Source organism: Copadichromis virginalis, linkage group LG1, assembly GCF_057382275.1.
Source record: "Copadichromis virginalis isolate Kocher_CV1m ecotype Utaka linkage group LG1, C_Virginalis_male_GT1.1, whole genome shotgun sequence".
Lineage (NCBI taxonomy): Eukaryota > Metazoa > Chordata > Actinopteri > Cichliformes > Cichlidae > Copadichromis > Copadichromis virginalis.
Window position 1 is genome coordinate 20184978 of NC_140618.1, and position 16149 is coordinate 20201126.

Below are 16149 nucleotides of genomic sequence, written 5' to 3' on the forward strand. Positions count from 1 at the left end.
TTATCCACTTGCTTTTAGTCTGAAGAATCACTGTCTGTTTGACATGTGGCGCGTTTTTTCTTGCATTACTCTCACTGCCCTCAGTCCATTTGTGTGAAATGGCTGTTGAGCTCATAGCCTCTTATTAATGGAGCAGATAATAAATACAGACCAGTAAGGCTAGTATCCCCTCACTCAATATGGCAGCCATCGCTAAATCATGTCTGGCTGTATAAAGCAATCATGTTAATAAGCCAGCCAGTCTAATATCTTTCATTTTATATGCAAAGTAACTTAAGGGTCACTGAGGTTAGCTTTTGTTGAATGTAAACAAAATAATCAGACAGACCATGCTAGCAGAAATTTGTGTGTATTTATGGTTCTCTATTTAATTTTACTTACTGCTCACGATTGACTCTTCATTTAGCAGACCAAATACAAAATGAGGGTCCTTTATCATGACTTTTTTGTTTTGTTTTTTGCAGTTTGAGTGCACATAGGCTGGGGAGGTCTCAGGTATGTTGCACGGGAAGCAAGCCTCATCAGACATTCATGAAGAGGCAGACAGACATTATCAATCTTTCCTCTCCTTCAGTGCTTTATATGTTAGGGTGTGGGGTAGACTCCATTCTGATCGCAGCTGAAATTTGCATCCCTAAGTAAATAAGTAAATAAATCAAGTGCAAGCGGTGAATGTGCTAATCAACCAGGACATGGCAGTGAGCTCGGTGCCGGGAAACTTTGCTCATGTAATATTCAGTACTGTTGGGTTAAAGGGCAGCCCAGAGTTATTGGTTTCAGCGCGATTGCCCCCTTTAATCAATGTTGGCTGCATCCCTTTAATAAAATTATTAGCTCAGCAGTATCTTGCGCTATCATTTTATCTCTTCTGCGCTCTAAATTGCAGCCTGCGTTGAGTCTCTCAGATGCTCGGGGCATGGCCAGCTCCCGAAAGCTCAGCTCCCATTTATTATTTCAGAGGCAGAGGATGGCTGGAGTGTTTGAAACCAGGCTAAGCGTGGAGGTTATTGGATGCAAGATCTAAACACAGCTGCAGTGAAGTCCCAAACCAGCTTATGTGTTTTGGGTTCATAGAAAATACTGACTTTTATTGCTCATGTTAGCGTCCAGACAAATCTATCTCAATAATGCACATGAATTACATTCTTCTTCTATGTACACCACTGGAGGTGGAGTGGTAACAGTATTACTGTTAAGAATTTCTTTCTTTTTTTAGATACAGTTTTCCCTTTTTTTTTTCTTCTAGTTATGTAAATGTACGACATGCTGATGGGTGGCTTCTCAATGTCTAATTATCTCACAAGGAATCTATTTGATCCATTAAGTTAGACTGTTGCTGCCTTTTTTCTGACTGCAAGTTAATTAAAAACGGATGTAGGATTTGCAGAATATAAGATTAGGGGTGTTGTTTGGAAGGTGAAGATAAAAGATGGTACCTTTGTGATATGGCAGGAAGATGAATCGTGGAAGTCTTATTAGTGCTTGTCTCAGGTATTGTGTTTAAGTGCCTAATCTAGCGTAATGAGCATGGTGTCATTTTTCCAATTATATCTCAGACTTTTGTGTCTTACGATACATCGCCATACATTCGCTTGTTTTTTTCTTTCAAACCTTTTTTTCCCCATTGTCTTCCTTTCATATTTATAAGTCTGATCTTTCCCTAATTTACATAGCAAATAAATTATGTGCTGTTTGTGTGCTTACTGTCCCAAATACAACTTTAACCTCTTATCGTAATCATTTTGTGTCTCTGCAGGCCTGGATGCGATGAATGCCTCATGTAGGCATCAGCATGGACAGCTGTGAGTCTCCCGTGGTTTCTGGGACAGACGATGGGCTCGGCTCCTCCCAGCAGCAGCAACCACCTCAGCCCTGGAACGATCACAATAGCTCACAGGTCACCTGCACCAACCAGGCACCTTCCCTGGACCCGCTGTCTCTCTCTGGTCCCTACCCCTCTCAGTCCCAAAACTCTATTGCACCTCATGACAGGGTAAGAGAACTACAGTCTCAGCAGCAGCAGCAGCCAAAGCAGACATCACCCCGGACCCACCGTGATAGCTCTGCCACAGGCCAGCTGCATCCCAGAGGAGAGGGTCTTGACGAAGAAGACCAAGAGGGAGTGAGCTGTGGAGAAGAGGAAGAATCTGAGGACTTAGATGAAATGGAGATTGACAACTGTTTCCCTAGTCTTCAACCTTTTCCTGGGATGCCAATAGCTTCAGGGGGAGGAGGTATGCCCACTCTTCTGCGACATCAGCCCACACAACAACAGGGACCACCTGAGAGTGGGAGTGAGGAAGGGGAGGAGGAAGAGGAAGAGGAGAGTAGTGATGTGGAGAACCTGGCTGGAGAGATAGTCTACCAACCAGATGGCTCAGCCTACATTGTGGAGAGCCTCAGTCAGTTGATCCAAAGTAGTGGAGGCATGGTACCCGGCCTGCTTCCTACAAACTCTCTCTCGAGTGGGGGGAAACCAGGGGAACCTGCTGGGACTTCGTCCTCAGTTTACCCACAGATCATCAACACGTTCCACATAGCCTCGTCCTTTGGAAAGTGGTTTGGTAATTCAGACCAAGGTTTCCCCAATACCTCAACAATGGCAGGCCTTAGCCCTGTCCTGCACAGTTTCCGTGTCTTCGATGTGCGGCACAAAAGCAACAAGGATTACCTGAACAGCGATGGGTCTGCCAAGAAGTCCTGTGTATCCAAAGATGTTCCCAACAATGTGGATTTCTCCAAATTTGATGGGCTAGCCCTATATGGCAAGGGTAAGCCCATTCTCATGTGTTTTCTCTGCAAGCTGTCCTTCGGCTATGCCCGTTCCTTTGCCACTCATGCTGTCCACGATCACCGCATGACACTGTGTGAAGATGAGCGGCGGCTGTTAGGAGATAAGCATGCATCTGCCATTATCCAGGGCATTGGGAAGGACAAAGAGCCCCTCATAAGTTTCCTGGAACCAAAAAATAAGAGCACTCCTCTGCCATCTACGCTGCTCCCTCTTAACTCTGGACAGAGCTTCTATGGCACATTTAGTGGTGTCCATCTAGAGCCTGGAAGCAGCAGTGGGGGCAGTGAGACCCTCCTGAACAAAGACTCTGACTCTGGCCTCCAGCAACAGCAGCAGCAACAAACCCCATTAGGCTCAGTGCTTTCTCTTGGAGGGCTGAGCATTCCCAAAGCGCCCACTCTTACCTCATCCCCAGGCTCTGCCAAAGACTCCAGTGCCCTGCCCAAACAGGGAGGGAGAACAGAGGAGCCTGCTGGGAAAGAGTTGGCTTGCAAGGGAGAAGATGGGAACACTAAGGGACATGAAAGCAAGGCACACTTATCCAGCCAGACCGGGGGCTCTGAGGAGGACGAGGAACTGTTATTAGGGGCAGAGGAAGATGAGGCAGAAAGCACTGCAATGGCCTGTGGTGGTAACAGTAGCAGCGGTGGGGGTGAAGCGGGGGAACCAGCTGTCTCAAACCAAAGCATTTCCAAATCTCCTTTATTAATGCCTAGTAGCACTCTCCAGCCTTCTCCCTGCACCTCTGCAGTCAGTTCCACACTTAACAGCAAAGCCCTTGCTTCCATTTCCTCCTCTGTCAAGGAAGAGGGTTCAACTGCAGATGGTGGAGGGAGGACCTCAGAGCTCCCTCTGAGCTTTAACTGCCAGGGACCTACTGTTCCCATGGCACTGGTGACAGCTGCCGTCAGAAGGAGCGAGGATGAAACTTCTGGCACTTCCTCCTCGCCTCTGTCCACCAATGCTGCTCCTGATGAAAGTGCCAATCGAGATAGTGCCACAGCTCCAGAACCAAATGATTGCCCTGCAGAGGGAGAGGAGGAAAATGGAGCCCTTCTGCATCATCACCACGTGCACCACCATCATCATCACCTCCACCCTTCATCTCATGGCCACTCGCACCCCCTCCCAGGGGGTTCCTGTGACATAACAGGAATGGGTGAGTGTTCACAGAACCATGGGCCCAGTGGCAGTGGAGTTAGTGGGGTCGAATGCCCTAAATGTGACACTGTTCTGGGTTCCTCACGTTCTTTGGGTGGTCACATGACCATGATGCATTCACGCAATTCATGCAAGACACTCAAGTGTCCCAAATGCAACTGGCATTACAAGTACCAGCAGACTCTGGAGGCCCACATGAAAGAGAAGCACCCAGACTCTGGAGGCTCTTGCGTATACTGCAGCAGTGGTCAGAGCCACCCTCGTCTGGCTCGTGGAGAAAGCTATACCTGTGGATACAAGCCCTTCCGGTGTGAGGTATGTAGATAACTTTTTGTTGATTTAGGTGCATTTTATATAGCAGCTAAGGATATTAAATTTGTATCTGTATCATTTTATCACAGTTTAAGAAAAACGGATCTTGTATTTCGTAGGTGTGTAACTACTCCACCACCACAAAGGGGAACTTAAGCATCCACATGCAGTCAGACAAGCACCTGAACAATATGCAGACACTGCAGAATGGAGGCTCCATTGGGTCTGCACAGGACCAGGTGTTTGGACATACACCAGGAGGAGTGGTGGCTGTCCCGTCAGTCACCCAGGCCAGTAGCCATCACCCTCCCCACCACCATCCTTCACAATCCTCCACTCACATGTCCGGACCTTGTGGGGTCCCCTCCCCAACCAAGCCGAAGAGCAAACCTTCTTGGAGGTGTGAGGTGTGTGACTACGAGACCAATGTGGCGCGGAACCTTCGTATTCACATGACTAGTGAAAAGCACATGCACAACATGATGCTGCTCCAGCAGAATGTGACTCAGATGCAGCACGGGCGACTTGGCTTGGGTGCTATGCCTTCGCCCTCTGAGGCTGAGCTCTACCAGTATTACCTGACGCAGAACATGAGCCTTCCACCAAGCCTCAAGATAGACCCAGCTGGAGCTGAGGCCCAGTTCCTGATGGGGAGCTTTCACCTAGATCCGAACATGGCTGCCTTGGCTCCTGCACTTGGTATGTCCCATTTGGTTCTCAAAAGCATTTCCCCACAAAAAAGAAAAAACAATAACTAGACCTTTTAGCTGAACTCTATCTTGATTCCTAATTTATTCATTTACACGAACACAAGACAATAATGCAAAATTTTATCAAATGAAAAACAAACCAAAGCGATAAGCTGCAATACAATATGCTGTACTCCGGCATATCACGGATTTGTACTTAGGCAGCTGCTTTGTTCTCATGCCATAAGATATGTGTTTACCAGCAATGGTAGAATGTTCTAGTGCACAAGGCCAGCATAACATTTTTTTTCTTATAATAAATGTGCCAGGCAGCATACAGAAAGCAAAAGATTATTTATTTCCCTACTCATGCAATCTTTTACAGGGCACTCAAATGACAGTGTGTTGATATGATTTAGCAGAATTTTGAAGCTCACTGTGTGATATCCATACAAGGTGATTTAGAAGGCCAAACATGTATAATCTATGCTTTTGCCCCTCCTTTCCGCACAGTCAACCAGCCTTAGCTTTTTACTTTCAAACTGCTGCTGAACTTCACCGCTGGAGTTCTCCGTTTCTTCCAAGTCAGTAATTTCAGCTATAAATTTAATCTTGGTCAAAGAAGAGAGGTTAGAGGCCTCAGCAAGGGTAATTCAGCAGCATAGCAAAGTGTTTGTAGGACCAGTTACAACCACACAGTTTGTACAGACTTGTTTCAACTGTCACCAGTTTGAAGACACAAACAAGAATTTATTGCTGTGACTAATTTTTTTTCCCTCTTCTGCCATCTGGTTCATTTTCCTGTGAGGTGAGTAGTAATAAGCATATTGCAAGAGAGGCAATAATTACACAGTCTGGGCCCATAAACTGCAGTAGTGTTATCCATGGTCACACTTTAAGGAACTCTTAACGCTATCATACACAAACACTCTGATATTAACGGTACCACCATATAATACATAAGGCTCAGTACGAGATCCCTAAACAAACAGACACAGAGGTGCACTTTTTATGCTCTCATTCTGGATTTCTTTTTCTTTTTTTTTACTGTAGGGTGTATTTCTAAAGAGGTACAATTTATGGCAAGTGCTGACCTCAGGTTATATCAGCTTCTTTCTTATCCTCGCTCCCGAAACTCAGGACTACAGCCCTGATAAAGCCATTACGAGATCAAGAGCAGGAGTTAAAGAGAGGTGCAACTTTTACTTCTCTGTCCTGAAATATGGTTACAGCACACCGTGGAGCAATACAGCTGTCAAGTCAGATGGTTATATACCTAAAACATTTGTCTTGAAAACAGTCTGATCAAATGGAAAGATTCAGTCTTTTACCTTTTTTTCTTTTCAAGAATCCCCTAGCACAAAAAAAAAGGATGGCCTAATATACAGAGGTTCACATTAAAATAGTTTGAATATAAAGCAGCCTATATTAAACAAAAGCTTGGTCTGATGACATGCAATCAAAATTTAGCTGTGGACAAGGGGTCTATGGTAAATAATGAAATCTTAATAGTAACAGACAATGAGAGAAAAGGGAAGTGCAAGAGAGAAAAAGCTGGTAGGTACAGTATAATGACATATGTGTGCATCTGTGGTTTTGTATGATTGAGCATAAAGAGCCATGACTGGTGAGCTGGGTCTGTGAGTGATTTCACAGGGCTTCTCAAAGGTCTCCCTCTCCTGGCTATAAAAACTCAGGTAATGGAGAAAAGTCCAAGAACAGGCTGCATACTGCAGCAATAAATAAAAAGAAGCTGCTGGAATTAATTTAGTGTAAAGCCAGGCAGGGTCAAGCCTGCATGCTCAGTCTGGCCAGTGAAAGATTAAAGATCAGCAAGCAAAGGCAAAAACACCGGCTCTTACCTCGTTTTTTTAGCATTCATTTTTTTTCCCAGACTCTACAGACATCAATTATGTGGTCGGTGTCATAAGATATGTGCTTGCAGTTTTTTGTGTTTTTTCCCCCTCTGCTCTATGGTTCGACTCAGTACCAAGCAGACTTAATCTGTTAGGTGTTAGAGGTAATCTGAAGAGAAAGGTGGAAAATAATCCAAGGAAAGTAGTGTAAATTAAAAAGAATAAAAAGCATCATTGTGTGAACAAGGGGAGTGGGGTTGATTCATGGTATTTTGAGCTTGGAAAGTCTTTACTGTAATTAGAAAACACGTTGCTTTTTTCTGTTGACCTTTAGAGTTGATTTACAGGCAGGAGATGAAAGAGCATCAGCCCAAACAGTGAAAATGTGCATGTTCATTTTCTGGCATTGGAAGGCTTTTGTAGAAATGTCCAGGCGCTCTTGTTTCCTAGCTCAGAGCTATTTGTTGGCTAGAGACAAAAAAAATGAGCATTATCCTTCACATAATATCATACCTACCAGACACATTCTTTTAAGCATGTATTTACTTGAAATAGCCATCTAGACTGTATGCTTTGAATAGGTCTCAGCTGATGATACTGTTCTCTTCTCTTTGTTTTGTTTTCTCTTCGTGTGTTTGCTTTGTTCTAGTAGGTGGGGAAATCCCTATGGATGTGCGGCTAGGTGGTGGGCAGTTGGTGTCCGAAGAACTGATGACCCTGGGAGAAAGTTTATCGCAGACTATAGATCCCTCTCTCAAGCTCTTTCAGTGCGCTGTGTGCAACCGCTTCACCACTGATAACCTGGATGTGCTTGGCATGCATATGGGAGCTGAACGGAGCCTGCCAGAGGAGGAGTGGCGTGCCGTTGTTGGAGACTCGCATCAGTGCAAGTTGTGCCACTACACTACTCAGCTCAAGGCCAACTTCCAGCTGCACTGCAAAACAGACAAGCATGTGCAAAAGTACCAGCTTGTGGCCCACATCAAAGAAGGGGGCAAAGGCAACGAATGGCGCCTGAAATGTGTGGCCATAGGCAATCCGGTGCACCTAAAGTGCAATGCCTGCGACTACTACACTAATAGCCTGGAGAAGCTGAGGATGCACACTGTCAATTCCCGCCATGAGGCTAGCCTTAAACTGTACAAGGTCAGTGATCCACAAGTTTGTTTTTTATTTTTATTTTTTTATCAAACCCATTATTCAGCCTTGTCCTGTTCATGCAACACAGCTGCCGATTTACAATTCTGTCATTAATGCATCATTTGAAGTGTTTTAATACAGACTCATTGTCACATTTGACATTATTTTTAGTCTTTGAACCTCAGAACTTTGTTTTGCTAAAAATGCAAAACAAATCTTAAAAACGAATCCCCGTTAAAGCAATGCTTCTCTGCAACATACAGTACATGTTTTAGCTTTGCACCGCTACTCGGTGTGCTCCAGAGGCATGAAAGAAAGCTTTGTCGTGTAGCTGCTGCCTTCCCAGTTGTCATATAGAAGCAGGGCCCCACTGCTGCAATGAGAAGAACATGCAGGACAGAACAGGCGTAGCTGTTTTGGAAGCTTGGGCCTGAATCACTTGGAGACGAATGAAGAAGTGTTAGGAGACAGAGGTTTGGTGCTAATACTCCTCGGAGCGGGAAAGGCTGAATTGTTCTCGACAGCCGTATTGATTTTTGCTGGACTTGGAGCTTCACCTTCTCCTCTAATCATTCCATAATAGCCAGTGGATGAACACTCTCCGAACAAATGGCCATAAATCTAACAGGCCTGATTCCACTTAGGTACCTATCCTGTGTGTCTGCGGCTTCGGCCACTCTGTGCTTAACCCAAACTGGCATAGTTGCGCACACACGCACAGATAACAAAACACATACCAACACTGACCAAACATACTTGCTATAAGCATACACTACACACACAACAGGATCCAACACAAAGCACTGAATGCTGCCTAATAGATGTCATCCTTATTTGTAATCTAGCTTCAGCATCCTTGTTTGAGTATTTAAAGAACTCAGTTGACAGTGCAATGGAGGTATTAAAAGGTATGTGAAAAATGTGCTACCTCAAGCATGGTGTTTTAACCGCATTAAAAACTAAGGTGAATTGGTCATTTTGAACCTCTTCAAAAATCTTGTCCATTTAAAAATCATTCAGCATTATGAATGTTTGTCAGGCCGGCTGAAATGACAGCCGTGTTTCCTCCTCACAGCTTCTTTGTATTGAAGTAACAGCAAAATTTAAAAAAAAAAAAAATCAATTTCATTTTTTCTTAAAGGGGAAGGTGTGAAGCGGGGCTTCTATTGCTACTTTAAAGAGGTCAGGAGGTGTTTAGCTTGTCATTCTGTGGTTTGCTCCATGACAACAGAGATCACAGGGACATTTTTAGATTAGCGTTATAGCATTATAGTGTCATTTTCAGTTTCATATTTATATTCTTGCACTATATTAAGAATTATTTTAATTCCCTTCAGTATAATCCTTATTTATCTTAAGGGGTTTGGGTGCAGCCTCCTCTACCTTAAAGACCCTCCTTATTTTAAGCCACCTTTCTTCTGATTGGCTGCTCCTTGCAAACTCAAGGTTTACACTGCAGGAAGGCAGTGCTGCTGTGCTCATAGCCAGAGCTGGCTACTTTAGGGAACTCTTAATGCTATCATACACAAACACTCTGATATTAACATTTTAGTGTAAACACATAGTCTGTGAATTTGTCAGGTCAGTGCATGTGTTTCCCAGTCTTTGGTCCTCCTCTCTTAACCTTAGCTTCTGGACTTACTGGGCCAAATTCCAATAACAGTCTCCCATTAGAAGAAAATGGACCAGCTCTGGCTTACTTTCTCTCATGCTTACACCTTTTTGAGAAAGATCCATGTTTTGCTTTACCGCATAGAGTATAACTTCTTCTACATCTTTGGGCTTCAACTGTAGTGCAAACCCCAAAAAAATCTCCCCTATTTCTTTGTCTGTGCAAGTTTTAGGAGAGAAGAGACATGTCACACTGCTCTTTGGGCTGTGGGGGATTAAATATGTACAACACATCCAGGCATGATCATTTTTTATGACTTAAGCCTCTTAAGATGGCTCCATATTTCTTAAAACCAATTGATCTTCTGACTGGGAGTATGTGCATTTGTCCAGAAATTACCTGCTCTCTCAAGAGAACATAGTGGTCTTTTTAAGCTCTTCTCATCCCAGACCTTACTCCAAAACCTAAATGTTCATGAGTCAACAAGAATTAATACAGTGTTTTACAGCTCATCAATGTTGTCATCAATGACAAGCACATGGTTTTAAGGTTTTTTCACTGTACTGGCTCCCCACTTGACAATGTCAGTTTTCTTACCATTTTGAATTTACTGTCCTGGTAGAGATACTGACAGACAGAAAACCACAGTGCCCTAAAAGCCTGTAAAACTAACTTGGTATATTATGCATGCGCAAAAAAAGAAAAAATCACCATTCATTTATGCTTCCCCAAAGAAATCTGATGCAAATAGCACCATTTTTAACCTTTTTGGGGAGAAAATAAATCATCAAGTCAGCATAAACAGGCTGTAAGATGTGGGAGATGCTTGGGACACTTCACCCAAATCAAACTGGTTTGCATTAAACAGGCCCTTTGTGTGCACAGCTCCATATAAATTGGAGCCTGTAATTACTGGAATTAAAAAGGAAGGTTTAAACTGAGGGCTAAGCTGGATGGGATAATTTGAGAGTCTGTGGTATGCGGCCCATATTAGGGCTTTCTAAAAATATCACCCCCACCACCCCATGTATTGGAATGTTCCAAAAGACCACAGAACGATCCAGCAAGTCATCCTGACCACTAGACCACCACACAGTGGGGGGTGATGCTCTTTTCCCCTGTGTGCTGTGCTCTCAGTTCAGAGATACCAATTCTGAAGTCTGTGAGTTCTGCTTCAGTCCCCTGTGCACTGAAACTAACTTATACCTTCTCTTTTTCCCATGGATCATGGGGATTTTGGTCGCTCTGATGACAGCGTGATGATCGCCCATCTGCTCACAGGATGGTCACTCCTAGAGAACCCTCCACTGGCTAATGTGATATACATACAGCTCTCCACTCAGGCCTTGGGGCTTCACTGTGTTTTAGTGTGGAGGTGAGAGACTCATCTAGCTCCAGGCCCGACTGCTTTGGCCAGACAGAAAGGGTGGGGACTAACCAGGCCAAGCCACAGGCCTCAGCTTCCAGTCAAGGGTTGGGGGAAAGGGGAGGAGCATGGGGGGTTAGCTGGCTACCTTCCTTGTCTCGGGGGCCGGTGCAATCGGCGGTAATTGAGATTGATTGGATGTTATTTTTCCTCTTGCAAATGTAGTCCATTAGCTTGGCACATGCATAATCAGTTTAGAGCGCAGTTAGCCGAATGTAATCATGTTCCTCGGTGTCTGCTAGCACAAAATCCACTCCAGATGCCGCTTGGCCATGGAAAGACGGGGGGAAAGTGCCGTCACTATCAGATGGGGAATCTTTAACCAAGCAAGTCCTGAAATCCCTTCCTCTGTTCTGCTCCTTCCCTACTGAGCACAGAGGAGTGTTAAAAAATTCAACTCCCTCTTTTCTGCCTTACACAGCCGGTCGCAGGGACTGTCCCATGCCTTACCGTTAAGAACAGGGCTTTTGATCATATGTTCTGCCCATTAACGGACAGAAAACATCTGTAACTTGTGTAGAGTTACTGCTCTTATTTTACCCCTCAGTGCAATCCAAAAGAATCAGTGAACACTGAGGAAAGAAAATGTCCACACTCTGCAGAGAGCAAATAATCATGATGAAACATAATAGAGGAAAAGAGGCCGTAATGTAAATGAAGGGATTAGTGGTTACATGAAAAGGCATTAAGGTGTTTCACTGATGATGCTACTCAGCAGAAGCACTGGCTTCTCAGATGCGGGAATCCAAGCAATGATGACCGCTCCCTGTTAATGATCAGAACTACTGGGATTGACTCGAGTCTTCTTGGACTATGCATTGGAATGCAGTTGGAGAACAACCACAAATAGGTTATGGATTTGATTCCAACTCTGGAAAAATGTTGTAGTTTTGCAATCAAATAATGCTGATGTGTATTTTGGATGTGTACAGCAGTCTGGTTGATTTGGTCTTGGTCCAAGAGCTCTCTAGCGGAGAGTAAGGCAACTTATGGCACCCTACAGTAGGTAAGGTGGGTTTTTGAATTGTTGTTAAGTTCTCGCTTTACTTGCCGACTGGGCTTGTCGTGATTATATCTTTCTCCCAGTGTCTTAAACTTTTCTCACGAATGTGCCCAAATTCTTACTCTCATTGCTATTAAGACAAAAAATATAACGTAAGGTAATCTGAGGTGTCCAAAACTTGGGCGAGTGGGTGCCTCGCTTTACCCTCTCACGTATGACGCATTTCTCTATGAGGGGGACTGGTAGGTGGTGGATGGAGAGACAGACAGGAGTGAGGGTGGTGGTGGGGGTGCTAGAGGATACACTGCTAATTATCATGGCTAGCCTATGATTGTTCAGTAATAGTGCTCAGTGGGAAAGGTTGCAGCAGTTCCAGGAAGAGCTGAGCTCTGATTTACTGGTACTACCACTCTAATAAAGCGCTCACTGCACATCCTGGGAGACAGCCCATTCTCTCCTTTCACATGCACAAGTGTGTGAATGCACACACAAACAGACAGACGAACAGGCAGGCGCACACACAGAGCAGCCGTGTCATCTAAAATGCCATAGGGCACATGAAAGGTATCTTTTCAGTAGTTCATAGAGAAGTTCTGTGTCGGCCCCTGCCTCTGTTTACTCCCCAGTTAACATTGTTATGATCCAGAACCCTGGTTACACTCTTTGTTTCAGTAGTCACCTGCAGGGTCTTAAACTCTTGCATCTTACTTCAAACAAATCTCACTCACTCAGTGGTGGGTGAAACAAGGAAGGAGCATTACAGCACAGAGAACCAGGGTGGATTTAAGAGAGCGGCTGTTAGGCATGTAAGGGGGAGCTAGCAGGGGTTAGTGTTTGGCTGTGTGCAAAAATTTCACAACTCTTCTAGCTCCCACCCCTTGAGAAGGCCAGAGAAAGGGTCAGGCTTTGACCCGTGGCACAGCTGTTGCTGCTGGTGGTGTTGATTGTATGTGCACAGGCCCTACTGTGGGTGTTGCTGGGGCTTACTCAGTGACAGTGAATGAAAGCAAAAAGGGAGGAAGGAGAAAGCTCCTTTGACAGGGGAGGATAGACTTTTCTCAGCTCTCAGCTTTTTTCCCCTCAGTTGCTAGAGTTAAAAATCTGGTGGATTATAAACCAGGTGCTCAGTCCGGGGTTTGTTTTAGATAGAGTGACACATTTTCTGTGTTCTTTGGTAATTTTCTGTTCCTAAAGCTCTTTGTGTTTTGATTGTCTGCCGTTATGTTATTTTTTTTATTTGTTGATATGACTTTTTTTTGTGTGTGTTTTTGGGCAAGAGAAAAGTGCATAAAGTGTAGGTTATGGGTTTGTTAAAGTAAACAGATATGAGGCACAGGTTTTTGTGACTAGGTTCATTGGTTTCAGACAGAGATAAGCTCCACTTTGCCTCACTGTAGATTTACACCACAAAGCACTTGCCTAAAGTGACAAAACCGCTGTGCATCTCCCACCAAATTTTTAGTTTTTTTTTTTAATTAAGTAATTGTTTAAAAAAATATTGTTACATTCACTTTTCTTTCTTTCTTTTGCTTTTTTTCTTTTCTTTTTTTCAATTCTACAGTGGAAATCGTTTTTTCAAAAGTAACTCAAAACATGGAGAGTGAAACTGTGGAGATGTGGATTTGCATAAGGTTTTATATGTGCTTTTATTTAATTTAAATTGTATTTTTTAGGGGGGATTCCCAGCTAAGTCCTCTTCCTGCCTGTTAGAAATTCTCGAACCTCACTGCAGAGCTCTTAACATTATTACCAACACACTGATTCTCTCACTAAATCAAAAGGTCAGGCTCCCAAGCCCATAAAGCCTTCCCGGCTTCAATTTATTTTAAAATTTTGCAATTGTGACAGTAAAACAGTAAAATGAAGTTCTTAATTTGATCGTAGGAGATGGAGAGATTATTGAGCGAGCATTTACATCTTGGACAAACTTCTCACCTGCTAAAATTCTGTAAAGATGATATTTCAAGCGAGTTGTTTCTGTCTTTCTTTACTAATTCCACAAAACCTTACTTCAAAGGTGCCTGGCAATGATATACCTTTTTGTTTTTAAAATGACCCCCTTATCAGCCTCTATAATCAGCAGTTTTTACAGTGTCTTTGAACATAAATATTTGATAGTCATATTTCTTCTTCAAAAAGACCCTTATATCAGTCCATGTAATCAACAGCTTCTGCAGTGTCTTCGAATCTATAAATTTGATAGTCAAACTGCAGTAAAATGAGTTGCCATGTGGACTGACTGTCATCTGAAAATAAGTAAATTGCTGTAAATCCCCGGCTTGAAGTAAAGACTTTTCACGTTATTCTCACAATCAGTATTCTGCAGTATTCTTAAAGTATTTATGGTTTCCATCTGATTTCCACAAGACATTAATAGTAGTGCTGACGTTAATTCTCTCCTATTTTGGAAATATGACTAGCCTAGACAGCAGTTTAACAGAATTTCTTTTTCTTAAATGTTGCTGTGTGTGATTCAGAAAGCAGAATTTCCTGCTCATATACTTATGATGTATTGTGAGTGTATGCAAAACTGCTATGTGGCTCTTAGCTCGACTCAGTTGAGTTTCAGACTTCAAGTTCTTTAGGCCCAGTTGGTCAACAGATCAGGTGGTGTATAGCCACCACACCTGAAAGACCAACAGTGTCAGTTTACAGGTAAATGCTACTCTGGGGCGCCACACCAGGGCTCCTGTGAATCTCTGCAGCGTAGCTCCTAAGCTAAGGGGATGGAGAGACAGAAGCAGGCAAGCTTACTGACTGTGTGCCATCAATACATCAGTGGCTTAGCCACCAGATTAATGGCCTCCGTGTGGTCTGGGCCACAAAACTACTCAGTTTTGAGGTCTGTGTTTAGTGCAGCTGTACATTAAAGTGGGGGTAAAGAGAGATGAGAGGAGGGAGAGGATTTAGGTGCCAGGATGAGCACACAGGGACCGGTATTCTGTTTGGGTTTGGCCAGCAGGGCAGAGTCATGGGACAGCAACACTCTACAGAGGGATGGATACATGCCCCTAAGTGTTGTAACATTTCCCTTGCCTTGTAACCTTCCCGTTTTGACTAAAAAAGGATGTTTGAGTACCAAATGCTTTGTTATTACTAAGTAAGTATTTTTTTATATACTTGATATTGATTTATATGCACTTCATAACATGCAGTTATTTGACAGCCTTGTGAGACCCTTGCTTTCCTTCCTGTAGAGCAATTGCTCCTAAGTTGTTTCCCAGTTGTTATTTGTCTTAACAAATCAGACCCTAAGGTTGTTCCATTTTGCGATGCATTGATTACCGTTGGATTTTAGAACTTCAGCAGTGTGTTACCTGGATTTCTGACAGGTCATAGGGATAATGCTGATAGATGTTTTCCTCAAGGCATCCTATTTTGTATGGGTTGTGTAACACAAAATGTAATGTGGTGTCCTCAGCGCATTGGAAAGTCCGATTTACCCATCTGTGGCTACTACTGAGGATACATTTTTTTAAAAAATCATCCACCAGTTTCCCGGGACTACAATTTTTATTTGAAACTGTGGGACCTATGGGGTTTTTTTTCCCTTGTGTCAAGAGAGAATAGCCATCTCTTCCTGAAGTTCATGGCTCTGGTTGTCCATCCATGTTTTGCCTAATTGCTGTGTGCTGGAGTCCAAGGTTAGAACTGGGAGCTGTAAATCCCTCAGTCTTATGCAGCCAATGTTTTCTCCAGATGTAGAAGAAAAGATTTCATCCTTTTGTAATTAAGCGGTGCAGCCCAGGGTGTAATGCGGTTTTTATTAGTGGTTCTGGAAAAGATCATTTTGCACCTTGTTTTCTCATTATGGCTTTTATTCTTGAATACAAAAGATGGATAAAATGATGGGATGAAAACGAAAGAAGCAGCAGAGAATAGAATCTCCTGTTTAAATTATTATATGGAAATTGCAAGGTAGTGATGTAAGGGGTAGCTCTATGGGTGTGTGGGGGTGCAGACTCAAACGGAGACAAAGGCATAGTTTTGAAACTCAACTTAGTGCGTCAGATGAAAGATGCCAGAAAGAAAGTTTGTATTATTATTATTTTTTTAATCCCAGGAATTTTCCCAAATGTTATCTCTCCCATGGGTGCCATCTTCTACACCTGTGTTCTACTTTAAACTTACTTCTGAAATAAGAGCGAAGGGTGAG

At 43.4% G+C, this 16149-nt stretch overlaps 1 protein-coding gene across 2 annotated transcripts in view; it reads left to right on the forward strand.

The window, feature by feature from the left end:
* The window catches only part of zfhx3b (zinc finger homeobox 3b), a 235508-nt gene that overhangs the window by 144101 nt on the left and 75258 nt on the right, over positions 1-16149 (forward strand). For both annotated transcript variants that reach the window (XM_085453684.1, XM_085453692.1), the window contains 3 exons: positions 1757-4270; positions 4387-4966; positions 7462-7958. In XM_085453684.1, coding sequence (XP_085309810.1) covers positions 1772-4270; positions 4387-4966; positions 7462-7958 — 3576 coding nt within the window. In that variant the 5' untranslated portion in view covers positions 1757-1771. The remainder of the gene's footprint in view (positions 1-1756; positions 4271-4386; positions 4967-7461; positions 7959-16149) is intronic.